The 22,126-nt window shown below is 38.1% G+C and overlaps 1 protein-coding gene across 1 annotated transcript; it reads left to right on the top strand.

The window, feature by feature from the left end:
- Positions 1-11,727: 11,727 nt before the first annotated feature.
- Positions 11,728-13,933, top strand: LOC143856001 (desmethyl-deoxy-podophyllotoxin synthase-like). The gene is made up of 2 exons (XM_077366043.1): positions 11,728-12,754; positions 13,053-13,933. Exons 1-2 carry the CDS (start codon positions 11,855-11,857, stop codon positions 13,671-13,673), a joined length of 1,521 nt encoding a protein of 506 aa, XP_077222158.1. The 5' UTR covers positions 11,728-11,854; the 3' UTR covers positions 13,674-13,933.
- Positions 13,934-22,126: the final 8,193 nt, after the last annotated feature.

Raw genomic sequence — 22,126 nt, 5'->3', positions numbered from 1 at the left:
TGTTGGAACTTTTAGGAGCAAATTTGGCACAAAAAGGTATCTGATTTCCATAATAATGCCAAGATTTTTCATGGGCCACTTGCTTTACTTAAAGTCCAAGCGATGATGTATGAATAGTGTCATTGAATAATTAGTGGGCCTTACCAATGCTTCGTAAAACAAAGAATCGCTCTAGCTTCGGCCTCTAATGGTAATATTTTTCATAAACCTATGAAAGATTTAGAAACAAACATCCTGACTTTTAGGGCCATCTTTATGTGGCTTACTCATGCTCATTAATATTATGATGGCATTCGGGACCAGGAGTCCCATCCTGCTTTACAAAATATCGAAGAGTATAAACACCGGCATATCTGAGGCTAATTCGAAGATGCAAAAAAGTTGTCAAAGTACAATATCCTAAACTATTCCTTGATTCCTTTCAACATCATGCCCGAAACCAAAATACCCGAAACCAAATTTTATTTTATTTTTGCAAATTTTGGTTATTTAGGCCAAAATTATTGTAATTTCGGTCAAAATGACCTAATCGAGGAGACCGAAATTGACATAACTAATTTCGGCCGAAAATTGGTTCTATCATAATCTATTGGCTTTCGTTCCCCAATTTCGTGGCTCACGTTCCAAGTGACAACTTCAACATCTTCAGTAACATGAATCAGTTATTATCTTCTGTGAACATCTATCACAAATCTTTGATAATACATATTAAACTGATAGATTCTAATTCATTTCTTATTCAGGAAATTTTATTGTAATCAAATTCATTATCACTTTTAAATCTACATATGTTTCAGGATGCATATTATCGTATATGAGATCACCTAATCACGTCGTTAGATCGTCTGGGTGCTAGATTTCGCAACTAAGCTAGATTAGAATGCCATGCTAGATTTGGATTATCTCTTTCCCTACTTATCTTTGTTTTCAATGTTGATCCCTTTTATTTTTCTATATCAATACTTGTCACGGTTAATTGCAATCATCCAAGATTAGTGAAATATAACCTTTTACAGCTAGCATCAACGACATAATATGGTGGGTTTGTTGAAGTTAGGGTGACATGTTGTGACTCATAATTATGTTTGATCCTGATTCATTAATGAAGAATTCCTTCATTCTCTCCCCATCTGGCAAGCTAAGCCTACCTTACATGGATCTATTATATGGAGATCATTTTATTATCTGCATGAAATTTGTTCAAAAATGGATAATTGAAAACGAGAAATGGCATTGTTATGGTTCGATATTTGGCTTGAAGATTATCCCATGTTATCTCTTTTCCTATCAGAAAACCTTCACTCAGTGCTCATGGTTGATCACATCATCATAAAAAATATAGTCAAACTGTCAAATTTTTATTCATGATTCTTGTCGAGATTCTTTTGCCTAGAGAGTGAGGTGAGGACAGTTTGAAGTTGTTATTTTGAAGTACCAACAAATATGTGGTCCTTAATGGTAATTCAGTAACAAAGCGACTTTGCTGCCTATTGCCATCTTGTCTGCTAGCTCATTCGCTGAAGCCTTTGTTGGAACTTTTAGGAGCAAATTTGGCACAAAAAGGCATCTGATTTCCATAATAATGCCAAGATTTTTCATGGGCCACTTGCTTTACTTAAAGTCCAAGCGATGATGTATGAATAGTGTCATTGAATAATTAGTGGGCCTTACCAATGCTTCGTAAAACAAAGAATCGCTCTAGCTTCGGCCTCTAATGGATATTTTTCATAAACCTATGAAAGATTTAGAAACAAACATCCTGACTTTTAGGGCCATCTTTATGTGGCTTACTCATGCTCATTAATATTATGATGGCATTCGGGACCAGGAGTCCCATCCTGCTTTACAAAATATCGAAGAGTATAAACACCGGCATATCTGAGGCTAATTCGAAGATGCAAAAAAGTAGTCAAAGTACAATATCCTAAACTATTCCTTGATTCCTTTCAACATCATGCCCGAAACCAAAATACCCGAAACCAAATTTTATTTTATTTTTGCAAATTTTGGTTATTTAGGCCAAAATTATTGTAATTTCGGTCAAAATGACCTAATCGAGGAGACCGAAATTGACATAACTAATTTCGGCCGAAAATTGGTTCTATCATAATCTATTGGCTTTCGTTCCCCAATTTCTTGGCTCATGTTCCAAGTGACAACTTCAACATCTTCAGTAACATGAATCAGTTATTATCTTCTGCGAACATCTATCACAAATCTTTGATAATACATATTAAACTGATAGATTCTAATTCATTTCTTATTCAAGAAATTTTATTGTAATCAAATTCATTATCAATTTTAAATCTACATATGTTTCAGGATGCATATTATCGTATATGAGATCACCTAATCACGTCGTTAGATCGTCTGGGTGCTAGATTTCGCAACTAAGCTAGATTAGAATACCAGGCTAGATTTGGAGTATCTCTTTCCCTACTTATCTTTGTTTTCAATGTTGATCCCTTTTAGTTTTCTATATCAATACTTGTCAGGGTTAATTGCAATCATCCAAGATTAGTGAAATATAACCTTTTATAGCTAGCATCAAAGACATAATATGGTGGGTTTGTTGAAGTTAGGGTGACATGTTGTGACTCATAATTATGTTTGATCCTGATTCATTAATGAAGAATTCCTTCATTCTCTCCCCATCTGGCAAGCTAAGCCTACCTTCCATGGATCTATTATATGGAGAGCATTTTATTATCTGCATGAAATTTGTTCAAAAATGGATAATTGAAAACGAGAAATTGCATTGCTATGGTTCGATATTTGGCTTGAAGATTATCCCATGTTATCTCTTTTCCTATCAGAAAACCTTCACTCAGTGCTCATGGTTGATCACATCATCATAAAATATAGTCAAACTGTCAAATTTTTATTCATGATTCTTCTCGAGATTCTTTTGCCTAGAGAGTGAGGTGAGGACAGTTTGAAGTTGTTATTTTGATGTACCAACAAATATGTGGTCCTTAATGGTAATTCAGTAACAAAGCGACTTTGCTCCCTATTGCCATCTTGTCTGCTTGCTCATTCGCTGAGGCCTTTGTTGGAACTTTTAGGAGCAAATTTGGCACAAAAAGGCATCTGATTTCCATAATAATGCCAAGTTTTTTCATGGGCCACTTGCTTTACTTAAAGTCCAAGTGATGATGTATGAATAGTGTCATTGAATAATTAGTGGGCCTTACCAATGCTTCGTAAAACAAAGAATCGCTCTAGCTTCGGCCTGTAATGGTAATCTTTTTCATAAACCTATGAAAGATTTAGAAACAAACATCCTGACTTTTAGGGCCATCTTTATGTGGCTTACTCATGCTCATTAATATTATGATGGCATTCGGGACCAGGAGTCCCATCCTGCTTTACAAAATATCGAAGAGTATAAACACCGGCATATCTGAGGCTAATTCGAAGATGGAAAAAAGTAGTCAAAGTACAATATCCTAAACTACTCCTTTCTTCCTTTCAACAGCATGCCCGAAACCAAAATACCCGAAACCAAATTTTATTTTATTTTTGCAAATTTTGGTTATTTAGGCCAAAATTATTGTAATTTCGGTCAAAATGACCTAATTGTAATTTAATGCATGAATGTGATGTACCAACAAATATGTGGTTCTTAATGGTAATTAAGCAACAAAGCGACTTTGCTGCCTACTGTTAGAAATTTTTAAAAGATATAGAGTTGAAAAATTAAAGATGCCTTTTCTTTTAGTTTAAAAATTTGGAGGGAAGATTCAAATTAAAGTTTCACTCTTGTTTTAAAGCAAAAGATTTTTGTTTGAATAGGGATTTGAACCCAAGACCTTGGTGTGTGTGTTTGAAAAGGAAGCTCTCATTTACAAGCAAAAACAAATAGTCCCACATTGCTTTGGAACAAAATTCTTCTCATCCATATAAGATGGAGAGTTGGAGAATGGCTTGGGCCTTCAAGGGGCTTCAGAATTTGTTGGATCCTAGGCTTTTAGAAGAGAACAAATCCATGTTCAAAACACACACGCGCGCGCACACCTCGCCGGGCCGGGCCGTGGTCCGAGGTACGGGCTTGGGTAAGGTATCTTTTTAGTGCCAAAACGTATTTCTTTTTACCATTAAAATTAAATCAGTTTTTAATCTCCCCACGTTTTTATTATTAACACCCCTATGAAGTGTATGAACCGTTTCATATCCAACAGTCATATTTGTGACTGTTGGGAGAGAAATGGTTAAGGCACTAATAATGGTGATTAATCATCCTCCAACAGTCATTTTCTCATCTATAAAAAGGAGAGAACAACACCATTGGGGATCACAGCTTTTACAACGAATTGCTTCTGTTTTCTGCCATCTTGCTCTGTTCCCTCTGTATCTGAGTACTATTCCAAGGTGGTTCTGGGTGAGCGAGTGCGCGTGGACTGGAGCCTTTCTGGCTATTTTATCTTGGAGCGTGGGTTCGCTGATCCCGTTGCACCGTAGGGGGCGAATACAATTCTTAAGGAGATTGAGCATGTGGCACGACTCAGCCTCTCTTCCTCAAATCTGATTTTAACAAGGTTTTCAACAAAATAGAAAAGTACAAATTCATTTTTATTTCTTTGGAAATCTAAAACAGTGCCCAATTTAAAGACCGAATAACCTTTCTCATTTCTGGATTCAATCAAACCATAAATCAGACCTTGCTAGACCAATCTGTTTTTACAAAAATCTTAAGAATTGTATTTTACCAGATCTGATTTTATGGCTTCCGAGAATCAAAACCCAAGTTCTGTTGATCCCATCTCTGTTGAGAATTCCAATCCAACTTCAGTTGTTCGCATCCCTCTTGTGAACAGAATTCTCAACACCGTTCCAGATTTTTCCAAGATCGAACGCCTTACTGGATTGAACTATAAACGATGGAAACAACAGATCTTGTTTGCTCTGCAACAAATCGGTGCTGCTTTTGTTCTTACCCAATCAAAACCATCTGAAGATTCTGCTGAATTTGAAAACTGGAATAATGCCGATTATATTTGCAAGAACCATCTCTTGAATGGTTTGTCAAATGACCTTTATAATGTATACTATTCATATGAACATGCTGCTGATCTTTGGAATGCATTAGTAACTAAAGATGATTGAGAGGATGCTGGAAATAGGAAATATGTGATAGGGAATTTTTTAGACTTTGCTATGGAAGATGGGAAACCTATTTTTGCTCAAATAGATGAGTATTAGTTCCTAATTGGAGAATTGGCTAAGGAAGGTATGAAATTACCTGACACATTCGTGGCTGGTTCTCTTATTGAGAAACTGCCTTTGTCTTGGAAAGATTTTAAGATCGGAATGAAGCACAAGACAAAGGAATGGACCTTAGACCAAGTAGTTGTTCGGATTAAAATCGAAGAGAAAAACAGACTAAAAGATAAGCAACAAAATGCCAAAGAGTATACCTCTAAGGCAAACATTGTTGAAACCAAGAATGATGGGTCTAAGAATTTGAAACCGAAGAAGGAAAAGAACTTCAAGAAATCTGGACCCAAGAAGAAAGGAGTCTGTTTTGAATGTGGAAAACCCGGACACTACAAGGACTGCCGATACCGAAAGACTGGTTCGTCCAGTGCCAAGGTTAATCTAACCGAGGCGGATGTTATTGCAGCAGTTGTGACTGAGGTAAATTTGGTGGAAAATCCTAAGGAGTGGGTTCTAGATACTGGTGCTACCAAGCACATTTGTGGAGACCGAAGCTTCTTCTACAACTACACCATAGTTAAGGAAGGGGATCAAGTTTTCATGGGGAACTCACAAACCTCAAAAGTTATTGGAAAGGGCAAAGTATTGCTGAAGTTAACTTCAGGGAAAGTACTTGCACTTCAGGAGGTGCTGCATGTGCCGGATATACGGCCTAACTTGGTATCATGAGCACTTCTCAACAAGAACGGACTGAAGCTCACCTTTGAAGAAGATAAGGCAATCATTAGCAAAAATAATGTGTTTGTAAGAAAGGGCTACAATTCCAATGGTTTATTTATTCTTAATGTACTTGAAATCCTGAATGGAAAAGCATCATCTTCTTCTGCTTACATTGTTGAGTCCTTTGATATTTGGCATAGTAGACTAGGCCATAGAAGTGCACCTTATATTAAAAGACTTTGCAACTTAGGTTTAATAAACGGAAAAATTGAACCTAGTGAAAACAAATGTGAAATATGTGTTGTAGCAAAATTCACAAAGAAACCTCACTTTAGTGTTGAAAGAAAATCAGATGTACTAGAACTTATTCATAGTGATTTAGGTGATTTCAGATCACTTGAATCTAGAGGAGAAAAGAGATATTACATAACCTTTATAGATGACTTTTCCAGATACACTAAAGTATACCTATTAAGAACCAAAGATGAGGCTGAACAAGCCTTTGTAAAGTACAAAAATGAAGTGGAAAATCAATTAGACAAAAAGATAAAAAGACTTAGAACAGATAGAGGTACAAAATACTCTATAACTAAGTTCTGTGATGATAATGGTATTATCCATGAAACCGCAACCCCTTATCAACCTGAATCAAATGGTATAGCAGAACGGATGAACAGAACCTTAAAGGATATGTTCAATGCTATGTTGATAAGTTCTGATTTACCCTTAAACTCGTGGGGGGAAGCACTTCTTTCGGCTTGTTATATATATAACAGGATTCCTCCAAAGAAGAAGGGTCATATACCATATGAATTGTGGCATAACAAGATGCCTAGTTTATCTCATTTGAGAGTTTGGGGTTGCTTGGCTAAGGTTGGAATACCTGAACCTAAGAAAAGAAAACTAGGACCTAAGCCTTGTGACTGTGTATTCATAGGATATGCTCAAAACAGTACAGCCTATAGATTTCTAGTTTTGAAATCAGTTGAAAATATCCTATAATATAACACTATAATTGAATCTAGGGATGTTGAGTCTTTGAACATCACTTCCCTATGAAGAAAGAAATTCCTAAAGAACCTAATAATGTTTCAAGAAATCAAACTAAAACTGAAAAGGAATTGGACCCTGAGTTTCAAGAACTCAAAAGAAGTAAAAGACAAAGGAAAGAAACAAATCTAGGAGATGGGATGTTCACCTATCTAATAGATAAAGATCCTGTAACTTATACTGAAGCTGTAACTTCTCCAGATGCTGTATTCTGGAAAGAAGCTATAAAAAGTGAACTAGACTCCATAATAGAAAATCACACTGGGGAACTAGTGGACCTTCCTCCTGGAACTAAAGCACTAAATAGCAAGTGGATATTTTAAAAGAAGCTAAAACCTGATGGGACAATTGATAAGTTTAAAGCAAGATTAGTAGCTAAAGGCTTTAGACAGAAAAATGAGATAGACTACTTTGATACATACTCTCCTGTTGCTAGGTTGTCCACTATTAGGACTCTATTAGCTATAGCTTCTATTCATAACTGGTAATACATCAAATGGATGTAAAAACAACATTCTTAAATGGAGATTTAGAAGAAAAAAATTACATTAAACAACCTGAAGGATTCATTGTGTCTGGACATGAAAACAAAGTTTGTAAACTAATTAAGTCACTATATGGCTTGAAACAAGCACCTAAACAGTGGAATGACAAATTTGATAGTGTATTAGTTACAAATGGCTATAAGATTAATGAATCTGACAAGTGTGTTTATAGTAAGTTTAATAGTGATAAAGGTGTAATTTTGTGTGTATATGTAGATGATATACTAATCATGGGTACTAGTTTAGACATAGTTAAATCTACTAAGAGATTTTTAATGTCAAACTTTGAAACTAAAGATATGGGTGAAGCTGATGTAATCTTAGGGATGAAGATCATCAGAAAAGAAAATGAAATAATATTGTCTCAGTCTCACTATGTAGAGAACATTCTAAGGAAATTTGGACAATATGATAGTTTACCTGTGAAAACACCTTTAGATTGTCAGGTACATCTTAAGAAAAACAAGGATGAGATGGTATCTCAAAAGGAATACTCAAGTATTATAGGTTCAGTGTCATATTTAATGAACTGTACTAGACCTGACATTGCACTAGCAGTTGGAAAACTTAGTCAACACACACATAGGCCAGGTCATGAACACTGGCAGGCTTTGACTAAGTTGTTGAGGTACTTAAAAGGTACAATGAACTTTGGACTGCATTTTAAGGGGTATCCTGCTGTCTTGGAAGGCTATAGTGATGCGAATTAGATCTCTGATTCACGAGATTCAGTGTCTACCAATGGATATGTATTCACCCTTGGTGGTGGTGCAATTTCTTGGAAATCGGTTAAACAAACTTGTAGTACAAGTTCCACTATGGAAGCAGAATTTATAGCCTTAGATCTAGCAGGAGCTGAAGCCGAATGGCTCAGGAATTTTTTGGCAGATGTGCCTTTATGGCCAAGGACAGTTCCCTCAGTGTTTTTACACTGTGACTGCCAAGCTGCTTTAGCCAAGGCCAAAAGTAAGACCTATAATGGCAAAAGAAGGCATATTCGTCTGAGGCATAATTTGGTAAAGCAATATTTGGGTGAGGGAACAATTGCATTCGACTTTGTAAGGTCAGAAAGGAATTTGGCAGATCCTCTGACAAAACCACAGATAAATAACGTGGTTTATGAGGCATTGATAAGAATGGGGTTAAAGGCCGTGGCTTAAACCATTAGTGATGGACACCCAACCTATGTGAAAAGAGATCCCTGGAATTAGGTTCAATGGGTACTAACAAGTCACCGGATGGTTTGTTAATACTATCACCCATATTCTTAGATGCAAAATGATTGAAGATAGTGTTCACTGCAAATGAGGTAGGGTGAGTTGAAGACTCTTAATCAGTTCATTACCTGTATTAGGTGGTATGTTACTTGTAGTGCATACTTGATGACTAACCTAAGTGAATGTGGAGGTGAGGCCGCTTCCTATGAGAATTTAACGGGTAATTCTCTAGAACATTCATGAGAACCAAGCGGAGAACAAGGCCAAAATGTTCCAATACTGTGAATGAATCACCAATGAATCGATGATAGGGTGTGGGTAACAGGTTAGTCGGTTACACATACGAGGAAAGGTGGAAGGAGTCTAACTCTACCCGTACTCAGTAACGTAATCTGTTTATCCTAAATATCGGTTGAAGTCCAAAAGACACCGGTATGAATCCACTCTATTTTTCTAATGTGCTCAGATACGTCCGTTTTCAAATTTCAATTGTATTTTGAATCTTGTGGGGAATTGTTAGAAATTTTTAAAAGATAAAGAGTTGAAAAGTCAAAGATGCCTTTTCTTTTAGTTTAAAAATTTGAGGGAAGATTCAAATTAAAGTCTCTCTTGTTTTAACGCAAAAGATTTTTGTTTGAATAGGGATTTGAACCCAAGACCTTGGTGTGTGTGTTTGAAAAGGGAGCTCTCATTTACAAGCAAAAACAAATAGTCCCACATTGCTTTGGAACAAAATTCTTCTCATCCGTATAAGATGGAGAGTTGGAGAAAGGCTTGGGCCTTGAAGGGGCTTTAGAATTTGTTGGATCCTAGGCTTTTAGAAGAGAACAAATCCATGTTCAAAACACACGCGAGTGCGCGCCTCGCCTCACCGGGCCGTGGCCCGTAAAACGTATTTCTTTTTCCCATTAAAATTAAATCAGTTTTTAATCTCCCCACGTTTTTATTATTAACACCCATATTAAGTGTATGAACCGTTTCATATCCAACAGTCATATTTGTGACTGTTGGGAGAGAAACGGTTAAGACACTAATAATGGTGATTAATCATCCTCCAACAGTCATTTTCTCGTCTATAAAAAGGAGAGAACAACACCATTGGAGATCATAGCTTGGAGATCACAGCTTTTACAACGAATTGCTTCTGTTTTCTGTCATCTTCTTCCTCCGTTCCCTCTATATCTGAGTACTATTCCAAGGTGGTTCTGGGTGGACCAGTCAGCGAGTGCACATGGACTGGAGCCTTTCTGGCTGTTTTATCTTGGAGCGTCGGTTCGCGGATCCCGTTGCACCGTAGGGGGCGAATACGATTCTTAAGGAGAGTGACCATGTGGCACGACTCAGCCTCTCTTCCTCAAATCTGATTTTAACAAGGTTTTCAACAAATAGATAAGTACAAATTCATTTTTTTTTCTTTGGAAATCTAAAACAGTGCCCAATTTAAAGACCGAATAACCTTTCTCATTTCTGGATTCAATCAAGCCATAAATTAGACCTTGCTAGACCAATCTGTTTTTCAAAACCTACTGTCATCTTGTTTGCTTGCTCATTCGCTGAGGCCTTTGTTGGAACTTTTAGGAGCAAATTTGGCACAAAAAGGTATCTGATTTCCATAATAATGCCAAGATTTTTCATGGGCCACTTGCTTTACAATAGTGTCACTCAATAATTAGTGGGCCTTACCAATGCTTCGTAAAACAAAGAATGGCTCTAGCTTCGGCCTCTTATGGTAATCTTTTTCATAAACCTATGAAAGATTTAGAAACAAACATCCTGACTTTTAGGGCCATCTTTATGTGGAAGCCCATATTACCCCCCAAAGTATTCTTTGAGGCTATGTTCTTTCAATATAAAATGGGCGAAAAACAAATTTGAGGCTCATTTTTTTTTTTCATTTACAGATGGGTGTAAATTTTGAATGGCTTTCTTGCCAAAAAAAAAAAACACTCTTAGACTCCAATATAACAAAATCTCGAAGTCCAGAAGCACAAGTTATCGTCAAGATTTTTCTTCTAAAAAAATTTGAATGGTTACTTAATTTTCAATATATTGAATCCTTTGGAATATGTAGTATGAGAAAGATGAAATTGTCTACAATTTTCAGTGAATTTGAACTAAGTTTCACAAATCACTTGACAAACCCAAAGATCATCCAAGTAAATTGGAATCCTCTTCCTCGCAATTGCCTAATAATCAACACTAATGGATCCATTAAAAAAATCAACAGTGGTGGAGCCTAAAGGTCTTCTTTGAATTCATAAGAAAATCCGCTCACTCATCGCTGAAGATATAAACAAAGTGCCTAAATATCATTTTTTTTATGATCTTTCTCCTTGGTCATTTCTCCTTCCCCATTGCCTCTTCTTTAATCTTGTTGTTTGCTCTTCTACATTGATCCCTTTTTTTTTTTTGGGCGAGAAAAAAAAATGATGTCCAACCATGAATGAATGTTTGTATCATATGGGAATAGTACTGAATTTTTTTATACTATCATAAACACAACATAGAACAGTCTAATATTTTGAATATCAATGTGTTATATTAAAACCAATGTTTAAAAACTCCCCACGTAATTCATCAACTTGTCCGAGTCGACTCCCTCTTATCTTGGCCGAGTTCGCCCGAGTTTTGAGTTTTTTTTCCTACCAATTCAATCATAACTCCTTGCCCAAGTTAATAAAAATTGACTGTGTCAATCAAAGACTCGCCAAAGTCGGCTCCCTTCGATTATTTCTGAGTTCTCATCCAGAATCTGAGTTCTAAAACGCTAATTAAAACTACCTTTAATAAACGGAAATGATATCAGCACAACCATGTTTTGATATTTTCACTTACCATCTTATCTTCTAGTATTTAAAGAGTTGGCAAAAGGTTAATACAGTTCCAGAAAACCTCTCAGAAGACAATTAAAACAGAAAAAGACAAGCTGGGTCTATTCAATTATTAAAACATGGTTGTGCTGATATCACTTCCCTTAATAAAATATACTAAGAATGTATATTTGTACTATATGAGAAGTACCAGCAAGATGCTGCAGTGGGGATTTGCTCTTTGAAACCCAACAGATTCAGTATAAATAAAAAGATAGACTCTTGGCATCAACATAACTACGAGTCCAATAACAAAGACATCAAAATACACTGCAACTTCTCTCTCCTCTCACCCATGGAAGTCCACTTACCATCCTTTCCTCTGCTCCTCACATTCCTTCTCTTCATGTTCATGTTGATGAAAGTGAGAAAGAGATTCAAGACTAAAAACCCAATTCCAAAATTGCCTCCAGGGCCATCGAAGCTACCCATCATAGGTAGCATGCACCACTTGCTAGGCTCACAACCACATCACGCCCTTAGGGACTTAGCCAAGAAGCATGGACCTCTTATGCACCTCAAGCTTGGCCAGGTCTCTACAGTTGTAATCTCCTCACCCGAAGTTGCTAGAGAGATCATGAAGACTCATGATCTGAAATTCTCAAGCAGGCCCGAGTTGTTTCTCCCAGATATAATATTGTATAATCGTAAGGACCTTGTCTTTGCTCCGTATGGGGACTATTGGAGACAACTTCGAAAGATTTGCATTTTGGAGCTCTTAAGTCCCAACCGTGTCAAATCGTTTTACAAAGAGAGGGAAGAAGAGGTATCAAATCTCGTTCAATCCATTTCATCGGTAAATGGGTCGACAGTTAACCTCACCAAGATGCTCATCTCATTGACAAACAACATAACATCGAGGGCAGCCTTTGGTAACAAGTGTGGGGACCAAGAAAGATTCATAACAGCAGTCAAGGCAGCATTGGAATATGCAGGGGGGTTAAATGTAACTGATTTTTTCCCTTCTTTAAAATTCGTAAGTGTGATTATGGGAACAAAGTTTAGGTTAAAGAGGCTCCATCGGGTGTTCGATAGGATCCTGGACAACATCATCAAGGAACACAGAGAGAAGCAGCTAATGAAGACTAATAAGGAGGAAGTTGAAGAGGATTTGGTTGATGTTCTTGTAAGACTTCAAGAGCATGGAGACCTTGAATTTCCTCTCACAGACGACAACATAAAAGCAGTCATCTTGGTATGTATGTTTCCTAACAGATAGGGCAAGAGAAAATAGAAATAAAAACTGAACTTGAAACCCAATAACAACCTCAGAACTTTTTGTTGTTGTTGTCAAGAGAAGTAGAAATAAAAACTGAACTTGAAACTCAATCACAAAACAAATTGAAAAGAAAAAGACTAGAGAAAAAAACTAAAACAATCTCATTCTCAAAAAATTTAGTTAATTCCTTGATTGTATTAGGATTTTAATCACTGATACAGCCAATAAAGCATTGGTTGGTTATGTGAAATCAATGTATTTATTCTCTTTACAGGACATGTTCGCAGCAGGGACTGAGACCTCATCAACTATCATGGAATGGGCAATGGTAGAGCTAATGAGAAACCCTAGAGTGATGGAGGAAGCACAGGCAGAGGTAAGAAAGGTTTTCAAAGGAAAGGACAAGATAGCAGAGAGTGAAATTGATGAATTGAGCTACTTAAAACTAGTTATCAAGGAGATTATGAGGTTGCGCCCTCCTCTTCCATTGCTAGTTCCAAGAGAATCCACTGAGAGATGTGAAATCAATGGATATGAGATACCCAAGAAGACTAGGGTTCTTGTGAATTCATGGGCAATAGCAAGAGATCCAAGACATTGGGAAAACCCTGAAGAGTTTGAGCCAGAGAGGTTTTCTCGTAATTCTATCGATTTCAAGGGGCAGAACTTTGAATATACCCCATTTGGGGCAGGAAGGAGGGGTTGTCCTGGTATTTATTTTGGACTAGCTTCTACTGAGTTAGCCCTTGCCAACCTTCTCTATTTCTTTGATTGGAAACTCCCTCATGGGATGAAAGCAGAGGATTTGGACATGAGTGAGAACTTTAGCATAACTCTGGCAAGAAAAGCTAACCTAAACTTAATCGCAACCCCTCATTTTCCAGATGGGTTTTGAATTTAGCATGCTTTTGTAAGGAAGAATAAAGAAGTTTGATTTGTACAGTTCATGTGTTTCATGCTTCCAAGTTATGTAATAGTGACATGTAAATGTTCTTATCAATATTTTCCACATCTTGAGAGTTTCACACACACAAACACAGGGAAGAGAGTGTCCACAAAGAGATGTCTTGTTCATTAACATCAGGAAATATTCCATCAGAAACATCTGTACTCTAGGAGGAACTGGCGGCCCCAGTAATGGAAATGTATTCTTTACCTCTTTGTATACTAATCAAGGAATAGATGACTGCTGGTACATCGACTCAGACACAGTTTGAATAGGTAAAAAACTAGTAGGGAGGTAAAGTAGATATTATTAAGACAATTTACATCTTCCATTTTCAAAATTCTACATTTCGCTTTATGAACAATAGGGTATATCAACTATACAATGTTTGGAGACCATGTGAGTTTCTTATATGTAGGATTGTGTTTATTTGCCTTCGATCAAAAAGTCGTGACAAATGGGCAGATAATCTTTATTATTGAACTTTGAACACTTTTTTCGCGCGCGCGCATGCACACATTGCATGTATGCTTTTATATTTTAAGTAATGCAACAAAAACCTAGTCGTAAGGGTGCCCCAACAATAGGGGTGCAACTCAAGCCGTGTTAGATCGGTTTGAGGCCAACCCCAGAGCAACTGAGGTAGCATTACCCCAGCCTTAACCCAACCCAAACCAAACCGAGCCTCGAGTCGAAGAGGGTCAACCCTAACCCAGTCCCGCGTCTAAACACTCAACACTAACCCAACCCATCTAACATGATTTTCCAAATCAGTTTGATTGGCCCGAGGAGAAATAGATAAAATACAAAAAAAAAAACATGACCCTAAGATTTTTGTTGAGAAAATCTGCCGGACAAATCCACTCCCTATCTGATCGTATACAAATAAACGGAAAAGTAAAAAGATAAACACAAGCCACAAGATGAACACCTAGATTTTACGTGACTTAGCCAGGATGCCTACATCCACGGGTGAGAGCAGGATCTTCACTATGAGAAAACAAAATTATAAGGATTACAACGGGATTAACCCACTAACCCGCGAACCAAAACACTTTCCTTGTCTTCTCAACCAAGACTGTAAACAAGAGAACCCCGAGAAAACTCCCAAGAGAAAATCTGAGAAGAAAACCCCGAGAAGAAACTCTCTTCTTCTTCTCTATCTCTCTCCCTTCTCTTCTTTCTCTCTCTTGCCGCCTTTTGCAGCCACCACACAAAGAACCTCCCACCCCCAAGAGAAAAAGCCTCCCTCTAGCTTTTCATATCGTAGGTTTTACAAAAGCTAAAAAAACATACTTTCATGTTCTGCCTTCCCACCACAATTAGAAAACCTAATTATATTAGGTAACTAGAGGTGGTAAGAAATAAGGTAACTTTACCAACAATCTCCACCTTGGCTTGTTTCCCAGCCAACTGAAGATTTTCTGTTGATGTCGTCATCGATCTGTTGTCGCTGCAAACCACCATTGGCCTTTCGAAGTGCCAGCTACACACCCTCGAATCATCCAAGTTCTTACTCCACCTCACTCAATCAACGCGGCCAATGTACATGTGTAGCTGCCAACCGCTGACTCACCCAATCAACCATAGAGAGGGATCCCAATACATCATCCCCATCGCGGATACCATCACCTCCTCGCCATCGTCTACAACCTAGAAACTTATCTCTACACTAACTGCGCTAGAGATCTTATGTGTGCACAAGTCACCACTCTGCTTCCAACTAGCTATTGAGAATCTTATGAACGCTAGTCATTGTGTCCCCAACCAAACAATACAATTTGCCACAATCGGTATCCTTCATCTTCCCTGTCTTCGTATCGTTTCTTCAACGCCTTAGCCAGGCCTTGTTGAACAAGGATGTCCTTCACCCTCATCTACCAAAGGTGAAACTACTCTTCCCAACTGCGACCCTAGGACGATCGCTTCAACCTGAGCTCTAATACCACTTGTTGAGAAATCCGCCGGACAAATCTGATCTCATCGTGCATAAATACACGAAAAAGTAAAAAGATAAACACAAGCCACAAGATGAACACCTAGATTTTATGTGGTTCGGCCAAGATGCCTACATCCACAGGCGAGAACACAGTCTTCACCATGAGAAAGCAAAATTACAAGGATTACAATGGGATTAACCCGCAAACCTGCAAACCATAACCCTTTCCTTGTCCTCTCAACCAAGATCATACAGAAAAATCCAAAGAGAAAACTCGAGAAGAAAATCCCAAGAAGAAACTCTATTATCCCCTCTTTTTCTCTCCCTTCTCTTCTTCTCTCTCTTGCCTGCTCTTTGCAACTGCCACACAAAGAGCCTCCCGCCCCCTAAGAGAAAAATGCCCCCCCCCTCCTCCGCCTTTTTATATGTTAGGTTCTACAAAATCTAAAAAAAAATACGCTTTCACGTTTTGCCTTACCACCGCAATTAGAAAACCTAATTATATCAGGTAACCGGTGGTGGTGGGAAACAAGGCAATTTTTCCAACAATTTTGAAAATAACGATAAAATGAGGATAGCCATTGGGTTCGGATCGGATAGGGTTGCCAAGGCCTCAACCCAAGCCCAACCCATTATTAAATCGGGTTGGCTTTTCCCAACCCTCACCCAACCCAACATTTGGAAATGCCAACTCAACCTAAGCTAAAATTGGGTTGAACCCCTCGAGTTCAGATTGAGCCCGGCCCAAGATGCACCCCTACCCATTGGATCCATGCCACCCAACTACATTTATAACTGCACTAAAAATGCAAAATTAAAGAAATGATAAGTGATGTGGATCCAATGGGGCACTTAAACTTCATTTTACAGAGCAGTCCAGTTTTCCTTGTCTAAAAGCCGCCACTTACACTTCCCGGTCTGTTCATAGTTCATCACAAACCAAAGGAGAGAAGAACCCAAACGAAAATCTTCAAAGAAAAAAAAAACCACCTTCCCATTGTTTTTCCTAGGGGTGCAACTCGGGTCAAGTTTCCAACCCGACCCGGCCCGATTTCCAACTTGATGAGGTTCAACTCAACGTGACCCGAGGAACCTTTTTTCCAACCCAAACCCGACCCAAACCGAGTTCAACCAGACCCAACCGGAATTTTTAAGCTTACAAAAAAAATCATAAAAAATGCCGGGTTTCACTCGGGTCGGGTTGCCCAAACCCTCAACCCGAACCCGAACTCAACCCGACTTTTTTTCAAGCTGAACCCGTCTGGTTCCGGTTGAACTCGACCCGAATTGCACCCCTAATTTTTCCTATCTTTTCCCACACCGTCGGTCCCTCTTCGTCAACACTGTTGACACCGTACATCTGACACAATTTCAATCACCTCCGAGGCGTGCCAAAACGTTTCCCATCCCGTGCTTTCGAACGGAGGAAGGATGAAGTTTTTTTTCCAATGAAGTGATATATTCGCCCCCTTTTCTTTACCGGGCCACCCACTCTAGTGTATTTAAGACTACTCTTTTTACACTACAAAGGAGTTGCCCGGAGAAGAAAAGCGGGTGGATACATCATTTCCCTATATTTATCTTCTTGAAGTCGAAAAGAAAAATTGCAGCTCACATTTCGGCATGCACACATGGCACAATGGGTTCCTACTAAGGAATAGTGGGTGCCACCTTTGATTGAACACAAAAACTGATCAAAACAGTACTAAAACCAGTATGTTCCTGGAATTTGCAGAAAATGTCCAGAAAATGCAGAAAATGTGCTGAAATGGATAGAAAAACATAAGAAGATGAGAAAAACATAGATGAACTGATTCTTTATTGAATTTCAATGACGATAACAGTAAAAGAAAACTTAGCACAGTTTAAAGCTCAAAACCGAGAAGTAGATGAAGTGGAAGGCCTTCTTGAGCAGGAATTCCCTTCAAACAACCTTCAAAGTTCCTTTTACAAGTGATTTCTCTCTCCCAAAGCTTGAACCCTAGCTCTTACAGTTCAAATCTCAGCCAAAAAGTCCCCCCAAAATTCAAAAAAAAAAGGCCATTTAGCGATGTTTAGTAAGAAACTAAATGATATCGATGCAATAGTAGAAGCATAGAGTATCATGTCTAAATCTTATTTTCAATCAAAAAGTTCAACTCATCTACCATTCGAAAATGGGTATATTGCCTAAAATCTTAGCTAAATCCAATTATTGAAAAAAAAAATGCAAGCCTTGATTGTTCTTCACAACCTCCTCCTTCATAGGACTCACCTCCTTCTTCAAGGAGCTCGGTAGTAGTTGTCATAAAGAGCTCAGGTTGAGAAGTGAACATAAGATAGGTTGTGTTTGATATTTCAAAAAGTACTATGAAGTGGAATTTCCAATGAAGTGAAAGAGGAGTTGAAATAGAGTTGAAAGTAGATTTTCTTTGTTTGATGTAGCTATGGAAACTAAAGGAATGAAAGTCAAAATTCTATTTTGTTTTCTGTTTGATTAACCAAGGAAAGAAAAGGGAGTCTACAAACTTACTGGGTTTAGTCCTTCAAAGCATTGCATTGCCTAGTCATTAGAAAAACATACATACCAAGATGATGGCTTTCATGTTGTCAATTGTGAGAGGACAGTGGAGGTTGCCATGCAGTTGATGTCTTGAAAGAACATCAACCAAGTCCACGTGATCATCTTCCTTTTTGTTATTCTTTATCGTCTTCTTCTATTTGTGCTCTTTGATTATAATTTCAAGGATCCTATCAAACTTACCATGAATTTCCTCTAACCTAAACCTTGTGGTGCTAATCACAGTAAATAATTATTAAACGATGCAAACAAGTAGGCCACATTGAAACCCACTGCAAATTTCAATAATTTCATAGGTTGGTCTCTACACTAGTTACTGAAGGTGGCCCATCGTGGAAAGAGAGAAATGGCAGAGTGTTTTGCCTTCTTTGTTATATGGCTTGCACTTTGTAGTTTTATGTTGCAAAGAGTTTATCTTTGTTCGTATATAGAAAATATATACATATATATACAAGTCCCAAAGAAGTAGAGTGTAGGCCCACCTATTTAGATTATCCTAACTATTCAATTTGCTTGAATGGTCAAAAATTCATTAATTGGACCGCAACTTTATCACAAGGCAGTCAACGACACAAAAACCCTAGGGCCAAGCCTAGACATCGCTTTGTATGGCAGCCTTGAGGCCAAAGGTTCCCTTTGAGCTTTAACAAGGAAAGAAGTATGTAAAAATGGGATTCTCGTGTAATGCATGCACATTTTGTGGATGTAGTTCAACATTCAATGGATGGGTAATGACTTACATAATGGGCTAGTGTGATGAGTGCATATTGGAATCTTTGGGAGCATCTTCGGTAGGGAGTGCTGCAGGAGTATTTCTTCTTTGAAACCTACGACGGCCCACCTACGGAGTCCACTGTGGTCTCTCGATAATTTGTCTACGGAGGCATCTTGGAGATTTTCAGAGCATTGCTACTCACTCTCAAGTAGATCTTGGAATCTTCCGAACAAATCTGTGTTCCTGATGAATCGGACCCCCATCTTGGTACCCAATAGATGATCATGAAAGACGAATACTTACTGAGGAGAAAGACTACAAAGATAAATAAGAAAAATTAAATAATCGGGGCATCCTGGCGCTGAACCAACCCCTTCTTTACTACCATATCATAAACAAGATCGACTTTGCTCTGATCAACCTTGAAGAATTGATATGCATCAGATTTCTTGACAATGGTTCCTTTAAACATCCCCAATGTCAAGATCTCTAGCATTTTGAGATAATGAGAAGGCAGTAATCTGTTCTGGCAGCACAGCTTTTGTTCCTGGGAGACATGAAATTAACCCATCAGGGCCTTTAAGCATGCAATTTGCCACTTGATAGATGAAATCAAGCTCATATCCAACTATAGAATTAACTATATGAATGGGAACTATAGTTGTATTTGAAAAAAATAAATATGGTATGCAAGAAAATTGCAGTTAACGCTAATAACTGACGACCACGAAATTCGACGCACACAAAGGTGGCCTACAAGTCCCCACATCAATGAACAGTGGTTTGGTATTCAGTGGTCCTTTTATCAAATTCAAGAAGTCTTAATCTCTTATCTTATCTTATTTATTTCTGTTGCCGCCGTACTTGAGGTGATTTTTGCTAGGTTCACAGATGCAGCAATTTCTAAGATGGTTAATTCCGGATGCAAGGATTATAGTTCTAGTTTCATTCCAATAAAGGTTTTTATTTTAGTTTGAGTACGCGTGAAGTTTAAATCCGCACAACCATGTTTTAATAACGGGACGAATCGCTTTGTTGTACACTTCTCTAATTGGCTGCTGAGAGTTTTTTGGGAATTGTAATAGCTTTTGAGAGAGAGAGAGAGAGAGAGAGAGAGAGAGAGATTGTGGAGGGTCGAGCGGATAAGTTATTTGCTCGGTCGGCCAACAAACAGTGGGGGCCCACATTGTTTGGATGATGCAAACCATTCATTTGATGGGCCTTGACATAGATAGGGTGTGCCCCAAAAATCAGGGCCTATCAAATGAATGCTTCGGATCATTCAAAAACGTGGGCCTCCACTGTTTTTCGATCGAGCAGATAAGGTTATCTGCTTGACCCTCCACAATCACTTGATATATGTGAATGATCCAAAGCATTCATTTCAAATGACTTTATATAGATAGGGTGTGTACAGACAATCAGGTCCATAGGATCATCCTAACCTATCCAAAATTGGAGGGGAAAATGGACAGACACTGTTTGTTGACAAATCTGCCCATTTTTGCCCTCCACTTTTGGAGGGGTTAGGACGATCCAATGGACTTGATTTTTGGTACACACCCTATCTATGATGGGGCCTTGCAAATGAATGGTTTGGATCACCACAAAAAATGTGGGACCCATGTGTTTGGGCACTCAAGCTCATATAAGCTTATATGAGCTCAAGCTCACGATCCGTTTTCCCATATATATATATATATATATATATATATATATATATATATATATATATATATATATATAGAGAGAGAGAGAGAGAGAGAGAGAGAGAGAGAGAGAGATGTTTCTAGTCCGACTAGAGATCATTCTCTAGTCTGGCGACCAAAAACACTTGCGTCCCACACTTTTTGTGGTGATCTAAAGCATTCATTTGATAGGCCCCATCATAGATAGGGTGTCCACAAAAAATCAGCTTCATAGGATCATCTTAACCCTTCCATTCGTGGAGCTAAAAAATGGACAGATTTGTGCCAATTTATAACCGTCCATTTTAAGCTCCACAAATCACAGGGTTGGGATAATCCTATGGAGCTGATTTTTTGTGGACACCCTCTCTATGTCAGGGCCCATCAAATGAATGCTTTGCATCACCCAAATAAGGTGGGGCCCATGTTTTTTGGTCGCCAGACTAGAGAATGATCTCTAGTCGGCAGACTAGAAACACTTCCCTCATATATATATATATATATATATGAGAAAACTGTTCCTGCACAAGTGTGCAGGTAAGTTACCTGCACACGAGTGCAGAAATAGGGTGGGGCCCACATTTTTAGTGGGATCAAAACCATTCCTTTGGAAGGCCCTTCCATGGATAGGGTGTGGCCCAAAAATCTACCCCATTGGATCGTCCTAACCCAATCAGAGTTGTGTGTGTAGGGAGGGGCGGGGGGATTGGACAGATATTGTGTTATGTTTCTGCCCATTTTCCCCCTCCACCAATGGCAGGGTTAGGATGATCCAATGGGGCTTATTTTTGGGCCACACCCTATCCATGGAAGGGCCTTCCAAGTGGATGCTTTGGACCCCCAAAAATGTGGGCCCCCACCCTGTTTATTCACTCGTGTGCAGCTGACTTACCTGCACACTTGTGCAGGAATAGTTTTCTCACTAGTGGACAACCCGTGCGATGCACGGAAAAAAATAAATAATTAGCCAAAATTTTGCCAATATACGAATGATATTGAGAGATAGAAACAATTTTGCTAAAATCATGGGACATAGTGGAGATTCTTTTCTCCAATAAATAGAAACAATTTTGCTAATATACGTGGGATATTGAGTAATAGAAACAATTTTGCTAAAAACGTGGGATATTGTGAGATTTCTTCTACAATCTAAATATATCACCTTATAGAGAGAGTTAGTTATAAGTAGGATATTGAGAGATAGAAACAATTTTGTTAAAATCATGGGACATAGTGGAGATTTTTTCTCCAATAAATAGAAATAATTTTGTAGTAATAGAAACAATTTTGCTAAAAACATGGGATATGGTGAGATTTTTTCTACAATCCAAATATATCACCTTATAGATTTTTTGAGGAGGGGTGACACGTGGCGCACCCACGTCGTCTAGGATTATGTTTTACATATATATTATATCACGTTTACCTTATATATATATATATATATATATATATATATATATATATATATATATATATATAGGGGGCGCGGTATCTGAG

The sequence above is a fragment of the Tasmannia lanceolata genome, unplaced genomic scaffold, assembly GCF_043159265.1.
Source record: "Tasmannia lanceolata isolate RefF3 unplaced genomic scaffold, GAP_Taslan_0.1 ptg000003l, whole genome shotgun sequence".
Classification (NCBI taxonomy): domain Eukaryota; kingdom Viridiplantae; phylum Streptophyta; class Magnoliopsida; order Canellales; family Winteraceae; genus Tasmannia; species Tasmannia lanceolata.
Note: the sequence above shows the minus strand (reverse complement) of the source record. Positions and strands in the feature narration are given on the sequence as shown.

Excerpts from the sequence above, each read along its gene's own strand:
- LOC143856001 (XM_077366043.1), top strand. The coding sequence starts at position 11,855 with ATGGAAGTCCACTTACCATCCTTTCCTCTGCTCCTCACATTCCTTCTC. Across the intron at positions 12,755-13,052 it reads ACATAAAAGCAGTCATCTTG|GACATGTTCGCAGCAGGGAC; the intron begins GTATGTATGTTT and ends TTCTCTTTACAG.